The following is a 25,747-nucleotide window of genomic DNA, read 5'->3' on the forward strand; positions in this document are numbered from 1 at the left end:
AGAGATATTAGAAATATCAGGAAACATTTGTTTTTGTACATGTATTTAACCCCTTTACCTTTGGCACTAAACAGTCTCCATGTATACTTCCATACATGTTTTCAACCGGGGGACTTTCAGATGAGTTGTGAGGCCTGTGGGCATCCGAGAGCAAAAGACGGGTCATTTTAGCGTGTAGACCAAACTGTTCGGACGCAACAGACAGACGTTGGCAGATCGCTTGTGGGGGACGTAAAGAAAAACAGAGAACACCATTGTGTTCATGAGAGTAATAGTGGTTGACTCTTCCAATCCATTCCACCCTGAATTCCAGCTCCTTCCCTCTGGATGCAGGTACAGATTACCTAAAGTTTTTTTTTTTTAAACAGGGCCAAGTTCTCTTTTATTCCGAATGCAATTCTGAAACTTAACACATGTTGGACTAACTGCACTTAGCACTTCCACTATGAAATTGCACTTACCCTGCCTATTTGGTTGTAAATATCCTTTGCTATTAACAAGTGCTATTCATTGTTTTTAGATGTTAAATGTTTTATGACTCATGCAAGATGAATTGCCACTTTGAGGACATTAAAGTTTTCTGAATCTGAATCATTTTTCCATAGAAGAGACGATTTTGTAAGAAGAGCGATTTTCGGGATGTCTCATGGTCTGAGAAACACCGCTCTAGAGGAAGCGGAAGTGCGACATTGACGGATGTGGTGGATTGAGACGCATCCAATGCGAAAAATCTGATATCTCTAGTTTAAACTTGGCAGATTTGTATGGGGATATTTTTATTGTGCTAATTAAATGTACACGGGGGTGCAGACATCATCTCCAGGGGGTTCATTAAGAATCGAACCAAACGCTGCTTTGCATAAGAGTCATTTTCCTTCTTGTTAGGTAAAACGCTTGAAAATATCCCATCATCGAGTCCTATGCTTGGCATTTAAAATAATCCCCAAAATAATTTATTATATAACCTTTGCTGGGCATACTTCCGTCATCTTTCTAGTGGATTCGTTTGATGTACAGATGTAGAATCGTAATCTGATTACTCTGCAAAGCAGGAAATGTGAACTTGTATTGTATTTGAGTTTTAAAAGGCTTCCACTTTGATTTTTTTTAAACTTGATTTACCCTAACGGAAAATGTATCAACACCTACAAAAAATAACCATTAATTGTTCTAATCCACATAATAATTCACATTTCCTGTTACTGCAAGATTACTTTCCTGCTGTAGCAAACTGGCTCAAATTACTGTCCTACATCTGTACAGGGTTTCTTGTCATATCAGAGACCCTTTGCTATATGACAGACTTTGCTATAAGAGGAGCAGCATTTGCATGGCATTGACTTCCCTATTCCATTCTCCCTGCGACATGATTACCAGGTAAATCTTTTGGAAACAGGATCCAATCACCATTTGAACAACACAGTACATTCTGTTCACAGCCCTTTCGCATTTATTGAATAGATGTCAAATTTCTTGGAAAACGTGAAGATGCATAACAGCCATGTTGAGATGAAAACGAACATCAGCAATGGACAAAAACTGTTACAAGTGATACATTGTTGTCTACAAATGTAATGTAGTTGCTTTACTCAAATAAGACGAGAATAATTTCATATTGAGGTTTTTGGAGGTTTTTTTTCTTCTGCAGTCCTAAAAAATATTGTATGTCTCATTCCCCTATAATATAACTGCATTGCTTTTGAATTATTGATGAGAATTATGATATACAGTGAACCATTAGAAACACAAGACAATGAACAATTATATGAAATCACTTTATTCTCAGAGTGTGCGGTGATTCCATTTTGGCAGGAATGTTACAGAGACTAAAAGAACAGCCTGAAATGGCATGCAGCGAGGCTGTCAGGTGGAGCTTATCGACACGGAAGACACAAACAATTATCTTAACAACCTTGCCTACATCTCACACCATAAGCATGCATACAATTGTCAACAAATAGATGGATAGAGAGAGCGAGAGAGCGAGAGAGCGAGAGAGCGAGAGAGCGAGAGAGAGAGAGAAGATTTTACAATACAAAAAATACAAAAGATACAGATTTCTCGAAGAACAACCACCAGTGGACGTAAACAGTAATGATACAGACATAAAACTGCACCAGAATAAGCATCTTCTCAACACAGTTATAAACAGTCAAAGACTATGCGAAGATAGAAACATCAGACAGTTACATTCAAGTCACAACAAAGGAATATTTTAAGTGGCATTTTTGTCAGGCAGTTTTTTATCATATCGATGGTTAATTGAGGGTTGAAATGAAAGAATGGTTTAACTTAAAAAGTGAGAATGAGTGGATCAACAGTAATCTGACATGGTTTATATTAGGTTGCGTCGACACAGGCAGACCAATTCTGATATTTTTTCCCACAAATTGGTCTTTTAACCAATCACATCAGATCTCATCACATCAGATTTTTTTCAGAGTTGATTTGATTGGTCAAAAGATCAATTAGCAGAAGAAAAAAATAGTATTGGGCTGCCTGTGTAAACGCAACCATAGAATCGCTAACACATTTTTATTAGACATGTGACTTGTTTCTTCAGTCAGTGGTCAATAAGTGGCTATTTTTTTTGCGCAATGTGGAGTAATTAGGTGATGATGACCATAAGACAGTGATGCCATTTTGTAGTTAAAAGGTGAGCACTTTCAGAAATGGAATAATGTTCTACAACATGTTCCAAGAAGGAAATCTGGAACTTTGACAGAATTTCAGACTGTAAATTGCTGGAAAACTATGTCGGGATGGGCAGTTCCAGTAGCTTTGTATTCATGGACAAGGGTCAAACCAGATGCTATCTGTCCATTATCCTCGTAAATGAAAGATGCTATGTGCTTGGTCGCTAATAATGAAATACTACATTTTCTAAATCTGTTGTGATCATTACGTGAACACTACAACATGTAATGGGTAAAAACGTACAAAAGAAACGCTAGAATACCTGAGAATTTCAATTAACAAAACATGACGAAATGTCAAATATGAACTTGGTGAGACAGTCTATCACTAACAAGACTATTCTTTGGTTTTGGATAGAAGAAAAACATGGCAATGATTAATTGACGGCTGTCGATGCATGCATGTGCCAATGACAAATAAAGAGAAGTGGTATAATTGTATAATCTCAACAAGTATTGGTCGTTAATCAGCCACGTTTTACCACATTGATAAATTAGAGGCCGAAGGCAGTTCACAAGTACATGAAAATCACAGGAAGTTCAATAAATGTGCTTTATAAATGACCTTAATGTTGCGTCTTTCATATGTCTATCTACAAACGTTGTAGGCAATTGGCATGAAGGTTTGAGAGCATACTATGTAGCTAGGTTTTACATCATGCAGATTTTGTTCTCTATTCCACAGCTACTACAGGCCCCCGAATCACAGCAGGTTTCTAAAGGCTAATCTTGAATCTAACTAGCATCAACGCTGGGCTGATATAAACAGTGGCAGTTTCACAAATGCCATCGGTAAACTGCTTGATTACTTGCCTAGTACACTCAACATCCATTGGTTTGTAAGCAAATTACAATGGCACTGAAAGCAAACGGTTTACTCGGATTGTGCATCATTGACAAAATGCTAGCTAGCTAGCTTGTTCACTGCCAAAATAAAGGCTTAACAATCTATCTGTTAGCCAGCACTCTATAAGTTAGCTAGCTGCTATAGCACATTTTGTATTTCTCTTTGATTACATGTTTTTTTTCTGTACATGGCAGGCTAGATAGCTATTGACATTTACTTGGTCATGTGTCGTATCTACCTCAACACAAGAAAATAAATCCCTACAATTACAGAAGAGCATCAAAGCAATTCTCTTCATACTAACGACAAAATTGTCATATTTGTTGTCCAAGACCCTAAGAAGCCTGCACAGGCCCTATGGAATGTCTGAAATATTTGGAATGTACACTACAGCTTAATTCATTTTAAATTAAGAAATTGAAGGAAAGGGATGAAAGAACTTCAAACATTTAGAGTTCTGTGGTACAACTGAATGACAGAAACGTCTGGGGAAATGTACATATTGACCTCTGGGGAAAACATTGACAACACACAGAGGAACATGTCGAAGGACAACTGTTTCCTATGGTGTACGCATGCCTCTCAAGTTATTAGCAAAAACGGCCTTGTCCTGCAATCTCTGTAAAGTTTAGAACACAAATTCACGGTATGGAAGAACCACAAACCAAATCCCACTGAGAGACAATGACCCGCACTGGTTGAAATGATCAATGCGATAAAACACCCTACATTAAACAAATCCTCCACCTCTTTCCTCACTTGGCAAAATGAAACACTTCGGACTGAAGTCATATGCTTCTCCGTTACTAGTTAGACAATGTTGTGTCTATATACACAAACACACAACATGTATTAAGCTCAACACATAACAATGAAGATTGTCTGTCTTTGCTGATCCGGGATTGCACTCCCTTTAGTTAACCAACGGACACAGGACAACTTCATTTCGAACAATATATTGCACCATTGTCACTGTCTGTTCACATAAAGTGTGTTCACAACATAGTTGTGGTTGAGAAAACTAAAAGTACATCTAGTAAATCTATTTACAGATATGGAAATTAGAATAGTTAACATATAGCCCTCTACGTCCAATTGTATTTGCTGGATTTGATTCTCACAAGTCCTACTGTTTATGAGCCAAGCAGATCGAGTTAGCAACAAGACATACAACTATGGGTTTATATTAAGCACAGGTATATCATTGTTTTTTTTGTCAAGCATTTTTATCGAGGACATCTATCATCTCAAGGAAGAACAGTTAGGATGTCTATGTATAGCCTACCGTACATGGTAGTGTCATCGAAACAAAATTGAAAACCAGAGTTATTGCCTTAAATATTAATGTATTTCACTTAATCATACCAAAATGTAATGGAATTTGTAGATGTACTGTACTCCACAAAATCTATCAACGGCATGCTTGAAAAACATATGTTGTTGAATGAATGATCCATTTTCTTTATGGTTTTACAACATTGTTACAATTACCAGTATCATTTTCAACATTAAAACCTATGAATGTTTTGGGACAGAGAACAGTATTAAAATGATCAATGCAGAACCAATAAAAACTACATGGATATATCAATATCATCAAGAATAAAACAGCTAAATGTAATCAAATGTTTATCTGATTTGGAGAATGTCTTAAATGTTTAAATTATGGCTTATACTCTTTATATATTTTCTATTACTCACATATATTCATTTTAATCCATTATTTACAAACAAAAATTGTGGATTATAGTTTATCAGATCACATTCTATGGCCTGGACACCTTGAAAACCTGGCATCAAATTTGTCTTTAAGTTAAGGTATTAGATCTATGCAGATGTTACATAGGTTCATACATCACGTCATGGTATCACCAATCAGTGGTCTTCCTTCCAAACAAGACAATGTAACACATGGATAGATCGGATCATTTATCATTTAAGTTAAGGACAAATATTATGGTGCGCTGATCAAATCCAGGGCTCTTAGAAACGGGGGATGTATGGGTGAAGAACGGTTGGTTGGGGTGGTGGCCTTGGTTATGTATGTTGGAAGGTTAACAATCTAATACCGCCAACGCTGTTACTTTTTATTGAACATATCCATAAATGGACCAGGGAGGAATTTCATGACCGTGTCCATGATACTTTCCTCTTCCTCCTCCTCATCACCACAGCCGGCTGGGACGGCCTTCTTGGGGCGGGTAAGACTTCCCTCTGCTGCCTGATCCAAAGCAGCCTGGGCCTCGGCTTCCTTCTCCTCCTTCTTCTTGATGCCGTACTGGAACAGCAAACAAACAAAGGCGGCCGCTTTAGGCAACAAATGTAAACTTCACTTCACACATGCACTTTAGTCATTTCTATCAAATGTGGGTCCCTCTTCAGTCTCAGTGAAGTTTTCTGCACCTCACCGTGACAACACACTACTCATACTAATACATTAATAGTAGATTTTATGATAGAGAATTACAGGGAAAGTCCACTCAGCCTACCCTGGATTACACATAATGTAGACCCACTTGGCATTGAGACGTCTGGCACTCAACCTTGCCTCCTTCAACAATTTGCATAGTAATACAAAGACCTTATGCCCCGCCCCTTTCAAAGAATTAAAGAATAAAGAATAATGGACAACATATCTTAATGGTTGTCTGTACCCATTATTGTTAGAAAATATCTCAACATTCTCTTGTCTTTGATCAAGCAGTGTAAAACACATGATGGAAAGTGGAAATAATTCCCTCTTGCGGGACAGTAAACAACAATCAATCAACCAATCAACCCATTAACCAATCAATCAACCAATCACCCCATTAACCAATCAATCAACCAATCAACCCGTTAACCAATCAATCAACCAATCAACCCATTAACTAATCAATCACCCCATTAACCAATCAATCAACCAATCAACCCATTTACCAATCAATCAACCAATCAACCCATTAACCAATCAATCAACCCTTTAACCAATCAATCAATCAACCCATTAACCAATCAATCAACCAATCAACCCATTAACCAATCAATCACCGTGATATACAACAAGAGAGCCTATTATACTGCACAGTATGATCAAAACAGGAGTGCTTTCTCTGAGATCAGCCAGGTTAGCCTCCCACTAAGCGAGCAAGGACTTGGCCTCTACAGTAGACCACTGGCAGGGAGAGCTCCTGGTGAGTTACTGCCGGATGCTGAGGAGGGGAGTACATGTAGACTGCCTGACTGATGGAACATCCTAGGGCACGGATGCGGAAGATGAGTTGTCTCCTGTGAGCCCTTTGCAACTCTCCCAAGCATAAATTCATGTGATTCTCAGGCAGTAAACATCTTAAAGGAGGATGGACCTCGTCATTTTTAGCCACAGAGAGGATATGGTTTGTGAACGGGGACTCAAAGAAAGGGGGAAAGTGGCGGAGTGCTCTCAGTACTGTCTAATGCGTACTGAAATAGTTTTTAAATTTCACCTTTATTTATCCAGGTAAGCTAGTTGAGAACAAGTTCTCATTTACAACTGCGACCTGGACAAGATAAAGCAACGCCATGTGACAGAAACAACAACACAGAGTTACAAATGGAATAAACAAGCGTACCGTCAATAACACAATAGAAAAAAATAAAGTCTATATACAGTGTGTGCAAATGGCATGAGGAGGTAAGGCAATAAATAGGCCATAGTAGCAAAGTAATTACAATTTAGCAGATTAACACTGGAGTGATAGATGAGCAGATGATGATGAGCAGATGATGCTGTGTAAGTAGTGATACTGGTGTTCAAAAGAGCAGCAAAGTAAATAAAAAACAATATGGGGATGAGGTAGATAGATTGGGTGGGCTATTTACAGATGGACTATGTACAGCTGCAGCGATCGGTTAGCTGCTCAGATAGCTGATGTTTATAGTTAGTGAGGGAAATGTAAGTCTCCAGCTTCAGCGATTCGTTCCAGTCACTGGCAGCAGAGAACTGGAAGGAAAGGAGGCCAAAGGAGGTGTTGGCTTTGCTAATGCTAATGATCATGTTTTGCCTTCTTTTGTCATAATTACACAAATCAAAAGTGTGTAAGACATTCATTCAAATGTATCAGACTGATCATATTTTATCTTCCAATATGAATTAGCTCAGTTTTCATGATTCTTTCATGTTAGGCCTCCTAGAAAAAAGTGTTCTCTCATCTTTGAGGCTTGAATAATGAAATAAGCTCACTCACTTGATTTTCAAAGACAATTCCTCACTGCTTTACACAATACACAATAGAGGCAGCACTAGCTTTCCAGAAGTTACTGGAGGAGCCGTAGCTTTTTGCTGATGCCAATAGTGGTTGTGCATGTTGCAGAAGATCAACAGAGATGTTGGTGCATTTCAGTCACGTTGTGGAGCGGAACATGGAGATGCAGTCTTAATCCTGGTGTAAATTAGGCCCGCTGGGTGCCAGTGCCGCCAATAAGACGCTGCGTCTTTAGCCCTCTCTCTTTGCATAGCAATTGATCGGCATCAAATAGGAAGTTGGTTATCTCACAGCGGGTGATGATTCCACGCATTACTCTCTGCTTAGTAATATTTACAGATTCCATACATCAAGGAAACCTTTAAGTCTGGTTTAAAGACTGATCACATCTTTTATGTTGGAAGTTAAGGTACATTCCTCAGAAAACAAAGTCTGTTAACATTGTGGTTTTAAAGCCCGATGCCATTTCACTGCTTTAGCTCCCTTGTGTTGGACTCATATTCCTGCTCTCTCTCTTAGTCAGAGTCAGTTTCAGTGAAGTCTTCCACAGTCTTTGGTTTCCAACGTGTGCTGAAGCTGCACTGTAATTTCTGTCTTTTTCCAAAACGAGGGCCCTCAGGATTTTCCAACACTAAAGTAAGTTTCTTTGAGGTTATATCAAGTCAAGCTTCTCCTACCAGGTTCAAAAGACACCACCACTGAACCAAGCTGCCATACTCTCAACATTGGATGGCAGTGAGAAGTAATGATCAAATCGGAATTTGACAAGCATAGTGCATTGTTTGGTTCTGCACAGACAGACGGACAGTCAGACACACACATAAACACACACACACACACACACACACACACACACACACACACACACGCACACACACACACGCGCACACACACACACACACCACACACACACAGCGGCTTTACATTATGATAATGCATGCATGAGTTTTGCATCGGAAGGCAATCACATGTGAGTATGATCCGTGCAACGGGGTTGAAGCTATTTGCATAAGATTCAATGTTCAACGTGATGCCATTTTTACCTTATCCCTGATGCCCTGTCGGACGTTTTCTCTCTCCGATTCCATTTTTGCATATTTTGCCTTCCTCTCCTCCTCCTGTTGTCGAAGTGCCTCTTGTCTTTCCTCCTCCTTTTTCTCCGCATCAGGGTCCTTCTCAGCCTCTTCCCCACCCAACATTTTCCCCATGTCTTTGGTGGCTCCTTTAGAGGTGAATGAAAGTGGGGGAAGAAATGTCAGCCATGAGTCTGTGATGCGGGAACCTACAGTACAGTACTGAACAACAGAGGAAACAAGAAGTGACCAGCCTGAACGTGAACCCAATAAAAAATAATCTCCTCTTCCTTTTGATGGGCTTTGTGTTGAATTCTTTGGCCATGACTATCTCTGTCAGAGGCTGAGCCACGCACAAATGTTCCAACTGGATAGTGGGTCAAGACCCGAGAGCAAAGGGATTTTTTATGGTTTGGAGTTATATGGTAGGATTTGGAGGTGGCTGATTATAAGACACAGTAATAGAAACACATCCTTGACCCCTGGCATGGCTTCTTAGATATGATAGACAACTGAATTCTATTATGGAGAAATAGCTCTTGGGTGATTCATTGGCTCACTTTTATTCAGTGAAAAGAGGCTGGAAAAAATCAATTGAATAGGCCTTCCCTCAGAGATGAATTGCTTATACAAGCTCTGCATTGACCACGCAGATGGACATTTTCATATGTCGACATATTGGGGAGGAACAGAGAATGTGATGACAATAACTCGTTCAGAAATGATGAGACATAGGCAGATGGTTATTATAAATGGAGAGGAGGGGAGTTCATTAACATCTAGTGGTTTACTCCATGCAGAGATTTGGCTGAAGTATTCGATAGTGGGGCCAGGCAAAGTCATATAGATCACATCTGGGCCGTGCACAAGTTTTCCCAACGTGAAAAAGAAAAAGTACCCATCATAATCCAGCAGTGTGCTTAGCCTACGAAACTAAATCTACTTTCGTCCCTTTCCAATGTCTCTGAGAAGGATGCTTGTGTATTTACCTAAAATCAAGACAACATCATACTTCAGCTAAACATTCCCATGAATAATGGATTAGAGAATATCTACATAACTTTTAAACTTGTAAAAGCCCCCATCCTACATTTAGAGAGAGATTAAGCCCTGTATAGAGTCAGACTGCTGAGGGCTGCTCCAATATGCATTCCCCTCACAATGAGGTCTGACACAGAGCATGTCGATGAATGAGACATTGTGTATTCAGTCCGGGAAGCTTCACCTCCTCTCCCCCAACCGCTGGAGGCATGCCAGTGCTCTCTCTCTCTCTCTCTCTCTCCCAGCTGCCTATGGATAGTCAGACTCCCTGACACACCACACCGCTCAGGCCCGACTCGCTGGAAATTGATTTTAATGAGGACTGGGCCAACCTGATGGCAGATAAAGATGCGGTGGAGATGGCTCCACCACAGCCCATCCTTTATGAGCCTTTCCCCGTCCAAAAGGCTTACTCTTTCAGCATTTGCCCCTCTGTCTTGATCCAATCTGTGCAAAGTTCCAACAAGCCAGGCTGCATCCAGCTCTCCAGAGGAGGAAGCCGAACACACGGCCATCTGGTCTCCACCCGAAATTGATGAGCGATTGCCCGCCATGACCTTGGGGGTCGCTGGCTACTCTCCACTTTGCATTCTGATACTGGCAAGTGGGAGTTAGGCAAAGCTGCAATACCCCGTCCTGACAAGAGGACCGCTAATTAATAAACGCATTTCTGTTTGGTGTTACATTAGCGAGTTACATAGCAAACAAACAGCTAGGGCTAGGATATGTTGACATCTCACAAAGGGTCAGTCTTAAAAATCTTTTGGGATAGGGGGCAGCATTTTCACTTTTGGATGAATAGCGTGCCCAGAGTGAACTGCCTCCTACTCTGTCCCAGATGCTAATATATGCATATTATTATTTGTATTGGATAGAAAACACTCTGAAGTTTCTAAAACTGTTTGAATGATGTCTGTGAGTATAACAGAACTCATATGGCAGGCGAAAACCTGAGACAAATCCAACCAGGAAGTGGGACATCTGAGGTTTGTAGTTTTTCAAAGCTTGGCCTACCGAATACACATTGAGATATGGATGAAGTTGTACTTCCTATGGCTTCCACTAGATGTCAACGGTATTTAGAAACTTGAATGAGGATTATACTATAAAGGAGGGGCTCATGAGACCTCTTTGAGTCAGTGGTCTGGCAGAGTGCCTTGGTCTCATGACGCGGGATCCCGACAGAGTTACCTCTCGTTCCAGTGCTTTTCTGAAGACAAAGGAATTCTCCGGTTGGAACATTATTGATGTTTTGTTAAACACATCCTAAGATGGATTCCATACATCGTTTGACATGTTTCTAAAGGACTGTAACGGAACTTTTTGAGTTGTTGTCTGGAAGAAGTGCCTGCGCCTCATGAAGATGGATTACTAGGCTGAACGCACTAACAACAAGTGGCTATTTGGACATAGATGATAGAACTTTATGGAACAAATCAGTCATTTATTGTCGAACTGGAATTCCTGGGAGTGCCTTCTGATGAAGATCATCAAAGGTAAGTGAATATTTATGGTGTTGTTTCTAACTTTGTTGACTCCAAAATGGCGGACATTCCTCTGGCTGTTTTGGGTTCTGAGCGCCGTTCTCAGATTATGCTTTTTCCGTAAAGTTTTTTTGAAATCTGACACAGCAGTTGCATTAAGGAGAAGTCTATCTTTAATTCTGTGAATAACACTTGCGTCTTTTATCAATGTTTATTATGAGTATTTCTGCAAAATCACCGGATGTTTTGGAATCAAAACATTACTGCACGTAAGGCGCCAATGTAAACTGAGATTTTTGGATATAAATATGCACATTATCGAACAAAACATACATGTATTGTGTAACATCTGTTGAAGATCATCAAAGGTTAGTGAATCATTTAATCTATATTTCTGCTTTTTGTGACTCCTATCTTTGGCTGGAAAAATGGCTGTGTGTTTTTTCGACTTGGCTATGACCTAACATAATCATATGTTGTGCTTTCGCTGTAAAGCATTTTTGAAATCGGACATGATGGGTAGATTATGTTTATCTTTCATTTGCTGTATTGGACTTGTTAATGTGTGAAAGTTACATGTTTCTAAAAAAAACATTTTTGAATTTCGCGCACTGCCTTTTCAGCGGAATGTTGTCGAGGGGTTCCGCTAGCGGAACGCCTGCCCTAGAAAGGTTTTAACAGTCTTAACAGTGGATGTCTTATAATGCGCCATTGAACACCAATGTTTACGATACCTAACACATAGGGGTGAAATATAGGGGAATGGAATGAAGTTTCACTCCTTAGTATTGGAGACAACGTACAGTAGATTTGTATACTGTTTAAAATTGCACAATCCCCCTCCCCCAGCTATAATATTGTAATCTTGTGACACTTCCAGTTACAATGATGGTCTATCTTCCACTATATTAATTGTATTATGAGTGGGATGTGATGTTATATTTTTTATTTTATTTTTTATTTCATCTTTATTTAACCAGGTAGGCCAGTTGAGAACAAGTTCTCATTTACAACCGCGACCTGGCCAAGATTTTTGTATTTTTTTTATTTCACCTTTATTTAACCAGGTAGGCAAGTTGAGAACAAGTTCTCATTTACAATTGCGACCTGGCCAAGATAAAGATAAAGATAAAGCATAGCAGTGCGACAGAAACAACAACACAGAGTTACACATAAACAAACGTACAGTCAATAACACAACAAAAAAGAAAAATAGAAAAATCGATGTGCAGTGTGTGCAAATGTAGAAGAGTAGGGAGGTACGGCGATAAATAGGGCCTAGAGGTGAAAATAATGACAATTTAGCATTAATACTGGAGTGATAGATGTGCAAGTAGAGATACTAGGGTGCAAGAGAGCAAGAGGGTAAGTAAAAATATGGGGATGAGGTAGTCGGGTGTGCTATTTACAGATTGGTTATGTACAGGTAGGTAAGTACAGTGATAGGTAAGATGCTCAGACAGCTGATGCTTAAAATTAGAGAGGGAGATATAAGACTCCAGTATCTCTACATGCACATCATCATGTGAGATATTGTGTCTTTAAATGTAGACCATGCGGAAGCTAGCTGAATACAAAGCTGAAAAAGACAATACAACTATTTAATGTACCTTTCTACAAAACCCTTGTAATGTCATTCATTCGCAGCTGTACAAAATTATTACTTTGGGAGAACTCATGACAGGCAAGGCCGTGATAAGCTCTACTGAAGAGCAGACTCATTGCAGTGACTTTATTCTACAAAGGACAAAAAAATAATTGGAGAATTAAGGGGACAAATTATTTTACACGAACTAATATTTTCACTCAAGGTAAGTCTAAACAATTTCTTGAACATCTCTACAAGGTACAGTAGGAGCAACTGTCAGTAATTTCCCTCTAGTGTGTGTGGAACCAATCATTTGAGTGAACTCTCTCCATGGTTGCCAGTAGCCTGGGGAGATGTTTCCAACTCGCACACACAGTATTTTCTACTGACTGTTTGAGGCCTGTCTACCTCAAAATAAATACGCATGCCAATGTTTCACACAGCAACAAGTTCTCAGTCAAATTTCACTCTAAATACATTATTTTGTCATGGTATTCTCATATCTGTGTGTGCAATGCTGGAATTCAAATTTATTTCACACATGATGGCCCTTTCCTGGCCTATGGCTGTGGTAATAAACCAGAAAAATTACATGGAAATAACATGATTTCTCAGCCCTGCCTGCCTCTATATTATTGATGATCTGCACGTGAGCACTTCTCCTTTGTGAAATCCTGTGTGCTTCATTATCTGTATTTAATTAACTACAATTTCTCCTAGCAATGCTGCATGCTCTGTTCCTCTTCTCCCATCACACCGTACGCTTAATCTCCGCACCCGAGGCTAATTAGCTCATCTGTTTGTGACAAAGTTGCAGCGGAGCAGCATGAGACAGCCACCATCCCTTTAGTCTTAGTGGTGACATCCCCTACCAGCTGTGCAGCCTAAGCACTAACGGAAATGGTCTGGTTGCTGAGGCCTTTCGGGCGCATTCACTGAGAGGATTCTCTGTGTAGAAGCTAGCTAACAGGCGCTAACAGGCGCTAACTTAACAGAGCTTGAAAGAGTCTCCTCAGCTCAGTTTGGGCCTGAGGGCCACTGTCAGAGGAAAAGAGGGTGAGTGTGCATCGTAGCACAAAGAGTTGAAATTGAAAGGGATCAAGAGAATTTGAAGTTGAGGAAGGGCAAGGTCACATGTTGGCTTAAAATGTGCCATGTTACGTATAGGCATGCAGTGGACTTGGTGGAGAGTGAGAGAGTGAGAGGAAGAGGGGAGCAAATGGTACACTTGACAGGGTGTGTGTGTGCGTGCGTGTGTGTGCACAATAGGTGTCTTGTCCTTGTGTGTGTTGGGGGGTGTTTGGAGGTGGCTCCGTGTGGGTGTTACCGGCAGAGAACAAAATGTACCATAGTTGACAGTATGTGTGTGACACTCTATGTGTGTGTGTGTGTGTGTGTGTGTGTGTGCGCCTGCGTATGTGCGTGTGTGTGTGCCTGTGTGTGTGCGTGTGTGTGTGCACGCGTGTGTGTGCGTGTGTTTACACAGGACGTGTTGTATCCTTGTGTGTGTTGGGGGTGTTTGGAGGTGGCTCCGTGTGGGTGTTACCGGCAGAGAACAAAATGTACCATACTTGACAGTGTGTGTGACTCTCTATGTGTGTGTGTGTGTGTGTGTGTGTGTGTGTGTGTGTGTGTGTGTGTGTGTGTGTGTGTGTATGTGTGTGCCTGTGTATGTGCGTGTGCGTGTGCGTGTGCGTGCGTTCACAGTAGGTGTCTTGTCCTTGTATGTGTGTGTGGGTGTTTGGAGGTGGCACCGTGTGGGTGTTACCGGCAGAGAACAAAATGTACTTAGAGTTGACAGTATGTGTGTGACTCTATGTGTGTGTGTGTGTGTGTGTGTGTGTGTGTGTGTGTGTGTGTGTGTGTGTGTGTGTGTGTGTGTGTGTGTGTGTGTGTGTGTGTAAGAAGGTCGCTGTGCCCTGTTGAAGGACTGTGGGGGGGGGGGCGAAAGTAGCCACTGCAGAACCCGAACACATGGTGTTAGCGGGGAGCAGAGGCACCAGCTCAAGGACTGTGTTCCTTCTCCTCCATCTGTCATCCATCACACCTGTCCCAGGGCTACAGGCCAGCCCTCTCTTGCACCGTTAACTTCTACTCCCAGGACAGACACCACCTTGAATTGGCTCTGAAAGATTGAGCCTCTTTTAATTATGATAGGTCAATAGCATGGTGGGATGGGGTGTGGAGTCAAGTCAAAAAAAGGTGATATGCACATTCAAAATGTTCACAGGTGGTGCTAGGTGATTTAGCAATGTATCAGAAAAATAGGAATCATGCAGAGAGTCTTGCTACTTCCAGAATGTTGTTCATAGTTACATTGTTATATTGTGACAGTAAGGCTCTTCTACAGAACATCAAATTTTGGGTGGAGTAATACTGTGTGGTTCCTTCAAAACTACCTCTGAAGCAGGGTCAAGTGGTAGGATATTGTAAGAGCAATTGCCTTTGTAGAGCTAGTCACATAGCAGACACCAACCTGAAGCACACACCAGTTTGTTGCCAAGAAATAGCTTGGTTGGTTCAATAAAATTTAAAAAACACACCAACCACTGAGAGAGGTAGATCAATTTTCCATTTTAGATTTTATAAAGCAATCTATTGGTCCTCCCCAGCCAGCCTCCCAACACATCCCCCATTTCCCACCCATGATGCAGCTCCCAAAACCATAACAGTGTGCAAGGTGTAACTGATGGTCTTTTCTGGAATTATATATCTATCAGTGGTGGATGAAAGTGGCAAAAACGACCATATAAAAGGGCCCCAATGGCTGAGGGATTTGGCCTGCAGACAGGTCGGTAATGAGACTTGGGTTTTTTATGTGTTGGGGAGCGGGATGGGTTGGAATGGGAAGGGGGAGGTACAGTGGACCCACAGCCACCATATCTAAGGTAAATCTCCCAGGGAAGATGGAGAACGAAGACAGAAGGTTCATCATTGCTGCGTTGTATCACCCATTCTCCGCCACAGACTCTCAGCATGGAAATGAGCTAGCAAGACCCAACGCATGTATCACCATGCGGTTCACACCAACAACCCGGCGCCCCATTTATCTACAGAGGACGCATGTCACCCACGGCCCATTGTTTACCACAACCAAGATCTACATTTGCATTCAGGAGGAATTCACCCACTATAAGGGACTAAATGTAGTATTGTCAAGGGAGCACAGAGACAGAATCATAAGCTTCACAATGATGATGTCTGCACAATGTCATTTGAACAGCTGTGTTCTCTTTACGCCACAATCATAGGAGGAGTAGGCGTATCACTATCTGCCTTTAAATAGAGTTTAGGGCTGATTGATTTTCTCTGCTTCCTCAGATAAGCACCGTCTTTAGCGGAGCGTGCTGTAACAACCATGGGCAGCCTAGGGTGGTTCACTTGGTTGTCTGCCAGAGATCATAGAAGGCCATTGCAGACCTTCATAAGTGATTACGCTCGTGTCACTGGGTAAAAAGTCACGGACGGCAGCGAAGCGGAGAACACCAACCCACTGACACTGAGGATACCGAGGACCCACTTCACAGGATATGAGATAAAAACCACTGCCATGCTGGGGGAAACGCTAAAGGCTGTGACTTATACAAGCTTTCTGCTTAACAAGACCCTTCAGTTCTTAGGAGATGCAGAAAGATAAGGTGGTTCGGCCAAGCTGAATGAGACAGTGTGACAGACTGGAACTGTGCAGCTGAAGGGCACGACTGTACCCTTTAGCCAAAAGGTTTCTAAACTCAAACGGGGCATAAAGTAGCCCTCTATGGAGAACAGCAGTATAGTGCAGAGTGGAGTGTACAATAACCAAATGTATTACTATCTATTACCAGTGTGTATTAACATAGTTTTCTCCTGTGCATTTATTCTAAAGAGAAATCTAGCTCATTCGTCCATTGCACCAGGGCTGTTAAAGGGCCCAGCTGTATGCTGTAGTTGACTACTCAGGACTACTCTGTGTGCTCCTCCTGATCCAGAGAAAGCAAACACAGCTAGAACAATTCAACCTTGGGGATGCCATTTTGCTGGGGTGCAAGGGCTAGGATTAATACCATTTGCTAGATTCAGCCCAGATATGGCAAATGGCAGTTAAGTGCTGTAACTGCCTTTCAACATATCTGAGCTGAATCTAGCAAATGGTGCCCTTGCACCCCAGCAAAATGGCATCCCCCAAGGTTGAATTGTTGTGCCGCTACTTTTTGCACCTTTAATTCCCTAGGCTCTGCCACCTCAGCTCATTTCTGTGCTTTTGATACTGAGCTGTTCGTCACCATTCTCAGCATCCTCCGCGTGCCCCTGTCTTTTTGAAAACTAGCTCAACATGAACTTATGTAGAAGAATGAATAGAAAAATTCTGAATAAGTTGCCAACGTTTTTTTGAGGACTGATCCCCCTATAATGGAGGAGGTCAAATAAGGGTAACTGTCATTAGATCAAGCTCACTATTAGCATATTGTGTGCAATTTCCCTCCAATTCGGGAATCAAGATGTCAATTAGAACACCTATTCAGATGGGTTCATCTGAATGTAGCTAGTTATGGACGCCCACACCCAACAATTTATGCATTAGCTGATTCCGAGGGTCATGCAGCTAACTTACAAATTATTTAGGACCTCATTTTAAATTGCTTGACCAAGTGTTGTTGTATGGTCCTATTACCTTGTTTTGCCAGGTGTGATTGTTAAAAGCAATTAGGTTGATGTCTCCACAGTCATATTTGACACAACTCATACTTCTCAAAACGTCCATATAATTGCATCTGAAACATGATTAGATTGGAATGTAACGCAACGGGACATAGGCTTTCAAATGAAAATGACAGGTAATCAAATCCATACGAACAAAATTACAAGATAAAATAGGGTGATAGAAAATGCATTTTAAAGATATACATAGACACATAGATTCACCGCTGTGTCTAGGGCTATAACCTCATACCACTCATTGGCAGAACTTGCACCTCACCAGCACATATGCTATTACCTCACACCTCACAAATAGACACCTCCCAATAGGCACCTGTGAAACACATTTCACAACTCTACGTGCTTTGTGATTACCAACTCCACATGTACATTTGTGTCATCCTCTTAATCATCGCAGAACTTTGATTAACTGGCATGAAGGTTTTAGGTTTCATACTTAGAATAGGTTTCTATTATACCTATTTGAGTTGTTATTATTTGTACTTGGCAACCCAGAGCTGAGGTCTGTCGCCCTCCCTTGCATCTTCTTGTAATGTTTTTTTTTTTTATCTATGTGAGTGGAGTCAGTGACGTTGCTCCCAGTCCAGCTCAGCTCTCCATTAAATCTATTTGTACAAACATTTAATTCCTTCGACAACTGATGCAAGCTACAATTGCAATAGCCTCTGAGGTAGCTTTCTTCTCTCAATATTTTCAAAGCCATCGCTAAACTACTTAGGTGGATGGTTCCGGCTCTACGTTAAAACCATTCTTCTCTGTTTGAAAGGAATTCACACGTGAAGCTGAAATGTGCGCAAGATATACAGTAGGTACATTTCACTGCAATCCACAATCCAACCGTAAATCCACAATGGTGTCAGGTAAGAGGGCAAATCAAATAATTCCTAGAATCTAGAGCCTGTGGATTAGCATAAATTGTCCTCTCAGTTGGGATCACTAGCTTGCATCTAGAAACCGGTTGTTGGGAACTAGGTTGGTGTTCACTTTTTACTGCAGTGGGCTAAATCAGGGTCACACAGTGTTTCTTGGTAGTCTTAAACAAATCTACTTTGAAACAAAAGTATACACCTCACACACATGGTTATGGGCTTTAAAAGAAGAACCATGTGAGATATAGTTTTCAATTTTGAGTTTGAGTTTGCATCACAGAAGACTGAAATACAACAAAACCGTTTCACATATAAACATCGGATTTTCTGTGTTTTTTAATTTATTTATTATTTATGAAATGGTAAAAAATATCAATGACATTCCACCCATGAGGCCACTAGAGGGCGATTTGGTCATTTGGCTGCAGGAAAGGGGGTCACATTTTAAAACATAAGGAATTTGTGAGTGAGGTAATTGATATCTATTTGGGTCTCTATTTCACATTAGGTTGAATTTCACTTAATGAGAAGCTACTGAGTGTAAAGGTGGAGATGCGAGACCAATGTAGGCCTACAAGCATCTCGGTGACCAAGACAACAAATAGCATCACCCTGTAAAACATCTGAATCTCAAACCCATTGCTCACACAATATGTAAAGCGCATGTACCTTGTAAAGAAATGTAAAGATGTGCTTTAAAATATCTCTGTTTGTTGGATCATGTTGCTTACAACACGACCAGGGTTGTGTGTTTGATTCCTGTATAAGCAACATACAACTTTTGAATATGTGTTTACTGTAAATCACTTTGGATGAAAACCTGTGATAAATGACTGTATTATTGTGGGCATATTACACATTAGAAAATTAGGCCTGGCCTCCAAAGCTGCCATCACCATGGGCCTTACCCTAAGTTCTCTGCTTCATTAGGATGGCTCTCTAAGACTTTGGTATTTACAGAATTTTCACTCTAATTCATGCCCATTTAATCGAAACTCTTAAGGCTCCAGTCCCTTCCCCCTTTCCCCAGTCCCTTCCCCCTTTCCCCAGTCCCTTTCCCCAGTCCCTTCCTAGTGGCTTTGCCTTCAGCTCCCGTCTCACTTCCTGGCTTCATGCTAATGTCAGATGGTATGATTCAACCCTCGCCTCTTTTCCTTGTGCTTCCATGACTTTGGAAGACTCGTTCCGTGAATTAGTCCATTGAATCCAAAGCTCCCTTCTGTGCATAATCACATCTCCTCATCCTCAACGCGACTCCTGAGAAACACTCTGATTTCTAAGATAACTAACACCATTATTCAAACATGAGATCACTTTAACCTCACCGTCATCCATGGGCTGAATTTGCATAGCTTTGGGTATGCGTGGGATATATGAAAATCCAATTCATGCCAATCCCTTTCACAGCATGTTGCCTGTGTGTGAGCACTGAACTCGGAAGGTTGTTGCATCTATGCATTCGGAGCATGTGCCACTAGAATCCACACAGTTTGATTATATTGTTTTTCTTCATTTTATGTGCTCTTTTCTTGGGCTCTTGGGTGTTTATGTAGCATATGGGGATGTGTGAAACTAACTGTTCAGCCTGAAGTGTCACACTTGCACTAGCAAATAGTAAGCTTCTCGCGTGGCGCCAACTGGTGAGATGCTTCAGAAGGGCAGTCGTGTGCACTAGCAAGGCAGAAGTCCAGAGTTTGCGCCAGGTATGGGCCCGAATTGAGAGGAAGCGGTAGTCGCTACGCAAGCAGCGTGACGTTTTCTACATTTACGGTCAGTCATATAGAACATATCGGCTATGTTTTATGTCCACTTGGGTAAACTAACCCTAAATTCACCTCCTGTATCTTCCTGCATGCTTTTTCTTAACCACTAATGCTTGCTGACGCAAATGGCAAATAATGACTTGAAAAGGGAAATGCCTTTTCGAGGACATTCATCGAGCAGCGTCTGATTGTTATGGAGATCAAACCCATAAAGCCATTTGCGATTCATTTCATGGATGATGGAACATTTCCAGTGGTAACGTTTGTGACAAGTTCATGTATTCTGAAAGCACAATGACAGTTAGTAATAGAACTGAATTGATTAATTTCGCTTAGCCCTTAAAAATAATTACAGTCCCTCCTGTTCTCCTCATTCTCTCCTGCAAAGCCAACAAACCCTATTGTAATGATGAAACACTGTATTATAAAACATCTCCTCTCTCACAAGGGTCGATGGCCCATTGAATTATTGAGAACTTTGTCACATGATGCTGATTTCAGCCGCTCTACATTAAACGTCACGTGAAATATTTCTGAATGCCTGATCAAAAATGCCTGATAACAGTGTTATTCACCAGACAGTCGAAACCCCGGAGGAGGCTAGTGTTTTTTTTTTTTACCCCAAAGGTCCTGAAAAAAAATACAGAACATGATGATGACCAAACATCATGCATTTATCTTAAGTCAGTGTCAGTATAACCTGTGCTCTGCCTTTCTTTAAAACCAGCGCTGATGTTTGAATGCCATCAGGCATTTCCTATGAATGCACAGCAGTGACCAGACAGACTGCTGCTCTGAGTCCAGAGTTTTATTATGTGTCTCGCTGGAAGCGAGCAAGTGAGCTGAGAATTGAGGTCACCGTCGGCTTCTGTAACAGTTTTCCGTAACTGGGAGGACCTCACGCTCTAAATATCAAGCACGAGCTGGTAAAGGGGATCGGCCGAGGAGGAGACCGGAGAGAGGAAGCAAAGTGACCTTTGCCTTCCGACTAACACCAGGTGCAGCATAAGAATCATCAATCAGCATATCAATCTCTGTGATTGGCTCCCGAGTGGCGCAGCGGTCTAAGGTACTGCATCTCAGTGCTAGAGGCATCACTACAGACACCCTGGTTCGAATCCAGGCTGTATCACAATTGGGAGTCCAACACTGTCACCGTGATTGGGAGTCACATAAGGCGGCATGCAATTTGCCCAACGTCGTCTGGGTTTGGCCAGTGTAGGCCATCATTGTAAATACGAATTTGTTCTTAACTGACTTACCTAGTTAAATTAAGAAAAAAATTATTATTCCAGCTCCCCAAGCCAGGCTATGAATGGTTTCTTATGGGAGACAGTCAAGGCTGGGGCAGTTTGAATGTTGCAGGTATAAATAGCCACAGTACAAAGAGATGGTTCTATTATTGAACTTGTAGTTAGATGAGAGTGTGGGAAATTAGTCAGAACATGGACCATGATGCTAGTGGTTATACAGCATATTACAGAGAGATAATCCATGCCAAATGAATGGCTGCCATTCAGATGGGCACTCAAGGCATTCATTTGAAGTCCTAATTTGCACCAGAATGCATGGTAACTCTCCCCGACATAATGTGCACTAAAATGAAAAGTGAACGAGAGAGGATTTGCAGTAGTGGAATACTTTCAACAGAGAAGAAAGAACTGATGCAGGTTACTAATTATTCTATCATGGTTGCATCCATTATTTATCGGCATTAAGGAACACAGAATTTCAGCTTCGGTTTCTGTTCCTGTTTCGTACTGGTCAAAAGTTATAGAACACATACTCATTCAAGGGTTTTCCTTTATTTTGGCTATTTTCTACATTGTAGAAAAATAGTGAAGACATTAAAACTATGAAATAACACATATGGAAACATGAAGTAACCAAATAGTCACCCTTTTTCTTGATGACAGGTTTGCACACTCTTGGCAATCTCTCAACCAGCTTCACCTGGAATGCTTTTCCAACAGTCTTGAAGGAGTTCCCACATATGGGCTGCTTTTCCTTCACTCTGTGGTCCGACTCAACCCAAACTATCTCAATTTGTTTGGGGTTGGGTTATTGTGGAGGCCAGCTCATCTGATGCAGCACTCCATCACTCTAATTCTTTCTAAAATAGCCCTTACACAGCCCGGAGGTCTGTTGGGTCATTGTCCTGTTGAAAAACAAATGATAGTCCTACTAAGCACAAACCAGATGGGATGGCGTATCGCTGCAGAATGCTGCGGTAGCCATGCTGGTTAAGTGTGCCTTGAATTCTAAGTAAATCACAGACAGTGCCACTAGCAAAGCACCCTCACACCATAACACCTCCTCCCCCATGCTTCACGGTGGGAAATACACATGCGGTCTCACAAAGACACGGTGGTTGGAACCAAAAATCTCCAATTTGGACTCCAGACCAAAGGACAAATTTCCATCGGTCTAATGTCCATTGCTCATGTTTCTTGGCCCAAGCAAGTCTCTTCTTCTTATTGGTGTCCTTTAGTAGTGGTTTCCTTGCAGCAATTTAACGATGAAGGCCTGATTCACACAGTCTCCTCTGAACAGTTGATTTTGAGATGTGTCTCTTACATGAACTTATTTGGGCTGCAATTTCTGAGCCTGGTAACTCTAATGAACTTGTCCTCTGCAGCAGAGGTAACTCTGGGTCTTCCATTCCTGTGGCGGTCCTCATGAGAGCCAGTTTCATCATAGAGTTTGATGTTTTTGCGTTCTTGAAATGTTCCATATTGACTGACCTTCATGTCTAAAAAATAATGATGGACTGTCATTTGTCTTTGCTTATTTGAGCTGTTCTTGCCATAATTTGGACCTGGTCTTTTACCAAATAAGGCTATCTTCTGTATACCACCCCTACCTTATCACAACACAACTGATTGGCTCAAACGCATTAAGGCGGCACACCTGTTAATTGAAATGCATTCCAGGTGACTCCCTCATGAAGCTGGCTGAGAGAATGCCAAGTGTGCAAAGCAGTCATCAAGGCAAACGGCGGCTATTTAAACAATCTCAAATCTCAAATATAACACTTTTTTGGTTACTATACCATATTATTCTACCAATAGTAAAAAATAAAGAAAAACCCTGGAATGAGTTTGCGTTCTAAAACTTTTGACCAGTAGTGTATACCTCACCTTGTTCTGGTAATGATAATAAAAACAAAGTCCTCTGTACTTGCCACTAAATTTGGGTAACAAAGGTCTCTATAAGGGATTTATAAATTGTGTTCACCATTATTAATCATTACTCCCATATTAATAAACCATTTACTAATCATTAGTAAAAAAATATATATATTTTTGCAGTTCCTAATCTAAAGTGAGTGCAATTTTCACTTCATAAATGTTTTGAGTGACCAGTGTAATTTCTCACAAAAAGATGGGCATGCCATTGGTAGACATTCCAGCAGTACCTGGTAAAAGAACAAGCACACATCACAGGATGTTACGGGAACAATATATACATGTGTGAATAACTAGCTTACTAACATTTACAAAAGTGGGAGTACTGAATAAGAAATGGTGAGCAAACAGTTTTTAAATGCCTTTATACACAGCCTTCGGGAAGTATTCAGACCCCTTGACTTTTTCCACATTTTGTTACGTAACAGCCTTATTCTAAAATGGATGAAATAAAGATAAATCCTCAGCAATCTACACACAATACCCCATAATGATAAAGTGAAGACATATTTTTCTAAATGTTTGCAAATGTATTAGAAATAAAAGTGTTCCGCTGTGGAGATGGGAGAACCTTCCAGAAGGACAACAATCTCTGCAGCACTTCACCAATCAGGCCTTTATGGTAGAGTGGCCCGACAGACGCCACCCCTCAGTAAAAGTCACATGACAGCCCACTTGGAGTTTGCCAAAAGGCACCTAAATACTTCATACAGTGAAGCATGGTGGTGGCAGCATCATGCTGTAGGGAGGTTTTTCAACAGCAGGTACTGGAAGATTAGTCAGGATCGAGGACATATGAATGGAGCAAAGTACAGAGAGATCCTTGATGAAAACCAGCTCCAGAGCCCTCAGGACCTCAGACTGGGATGAAGGTTCACCTTCCAACAGGACAACGACAGCGAGCACACAGCCAAGACAATGCAGGAGTGGCTTCTGGACAAGTCTCTGAATGTCCTTGAGTGGCCCAGCCAGAACCCGGACTTGAACCCGGTCGAACATCTCTGGAGAGACCTGAAAATATCAGTGCAGCAAAGCTCCCCATCCAACCTGACAGAGCTTGAGAGGATCTGCAGAGAAGAATGGGAGAAACTCTCAAAATACAGGTGTGCTATGTTTTTGGTGTCATACCCAAAAATACTCGAGGCTGTAATTGTAACCAAAGGTTCTTCAACAAAGTACTGAGTAAACGGTCTGAATACTTATGTAAATGTGATATTTCTGTTTTCTATTTTCTTTAAATAAACAGTTTTTGCTTTGTCATTATGGGGTATTGTGTGTAGATTGATGAATGGGGAAAACTATTTAATACATTTTAGAATAAGGCTTTCCACTGTAAATGCCTTTCAAATGGTTTATTATGGAGCCTTAAAATAAAGTGTTTCCCTAAATGTACTCTCAGAAATCCTCAACATGAGAAAGTGGGAGGATATGACAATACTAGAAAAGATGACAAATCTCTCCTTGTCCCCTTGTAGACCATTAGAAGGGATTGCTCAGTCCCCCTCGAGGACTGGCCTCAGGGCTAGAATGAGCATCAGGTGTTGCAATCACTCACACGCAGTGTACTCATCATCAAGACTCACCACCCCGGTCAACTCCCTACCGCTTCCCTCTGCTCTCCAAGACCGTGCATGTTAGTGCCAGCGATCACTCAGGAATTCGGATGAGTTTGATAGCCTCATCGTGCCTTCTCGAAGGCGGCGGTGGCAGCGGCGTCTGTGACACAGTGAGTCATGATACAGGAGAGACGCGCAACCCGTCATCCTGAGAATTCATAGCCCAACATTGCCCCAGTCCATAATATGAATCATTACTGTAATGTATCTGACTGGAGTTGCTTGCTCGGAAAATTAGCCTTTTATCCTCTTGGATTGAATGGCAGTTTGTGTTGACCCTTGGAGGTTTTTTGTGTCAGGTCTAAAGGAGAGGAGTGTGAACTGGAATGTTGTGAGTTTTATCTGGTGTCAAAGCTTCTTAGACGCTCAGCTCGCTGGTGATAAAATGCCTAGATGAACACCAGAAGGGCTATCTGACCTCAGGCTGTAGAGACAAGACTCCACCAACCGGCTGGTGCTGTGTACCCAGACAAATCACGGATGAGTTCATCTATTAGCCTACAGGACTGTACATTCATGTTGTTTCTTTTTCCCTCTGCTAGAAATGCACTGGTTCAATCCATGATTAAGGATGCAAATGTTATTGGGTCATTGGGTTATCTGGAAACTGCTGCATTTGAGTGATATGCTACGATTCTATTCGACTTCAGAAGGCTATAGT

At 41.3% G+C, this 25,747-nt stretch overlaps 1 protein-coding gene across 1 annotated transcript in view; it reads right to left on the reverse strand.

The window, feature by feature from the left end:
• Positions 1-1,756: 1,756 nt before the first annotated feature.
• Positions 1,757-25,747, reverse strand: part of LOC112256281 (complexin-1) — a 41,607-nt gene continuing 17,616 nt past the window's right edge. The window contains exons 3-4 of the mRNA XM_024429427.2: positions 8,810-8,988; positions 1,757-5,821 (exon numbers count right to left, since the gene is read on the reverse strand). Coding sequence (XP_024285195.1) covers positions 5,624-5,821; positions 8,810-8,988 — 377 coding nt within the window. The 3' untranslated portion in view covers positions 1,757-5,623. The remainder of the gene's footprint in view (positions 5,822-8,809; positions 8,989-25,747) is intronic.

This window comes from Oncorhynchus tshawytscha, linkage group LG08 (genome assembly GCF_018296145.1).
Source record: "Oncorhynchus tshawytscha isolate Ot180627B linkage group LG08, Otsh_v2.0, whole genome shotgun sequence".
NCBI lineage: Eukaryota > Metazoa > Chordata > Actinopteri > Salmoniformes > Salmonidae > Oncorhynchus > Oncorhynchus tshawytscha.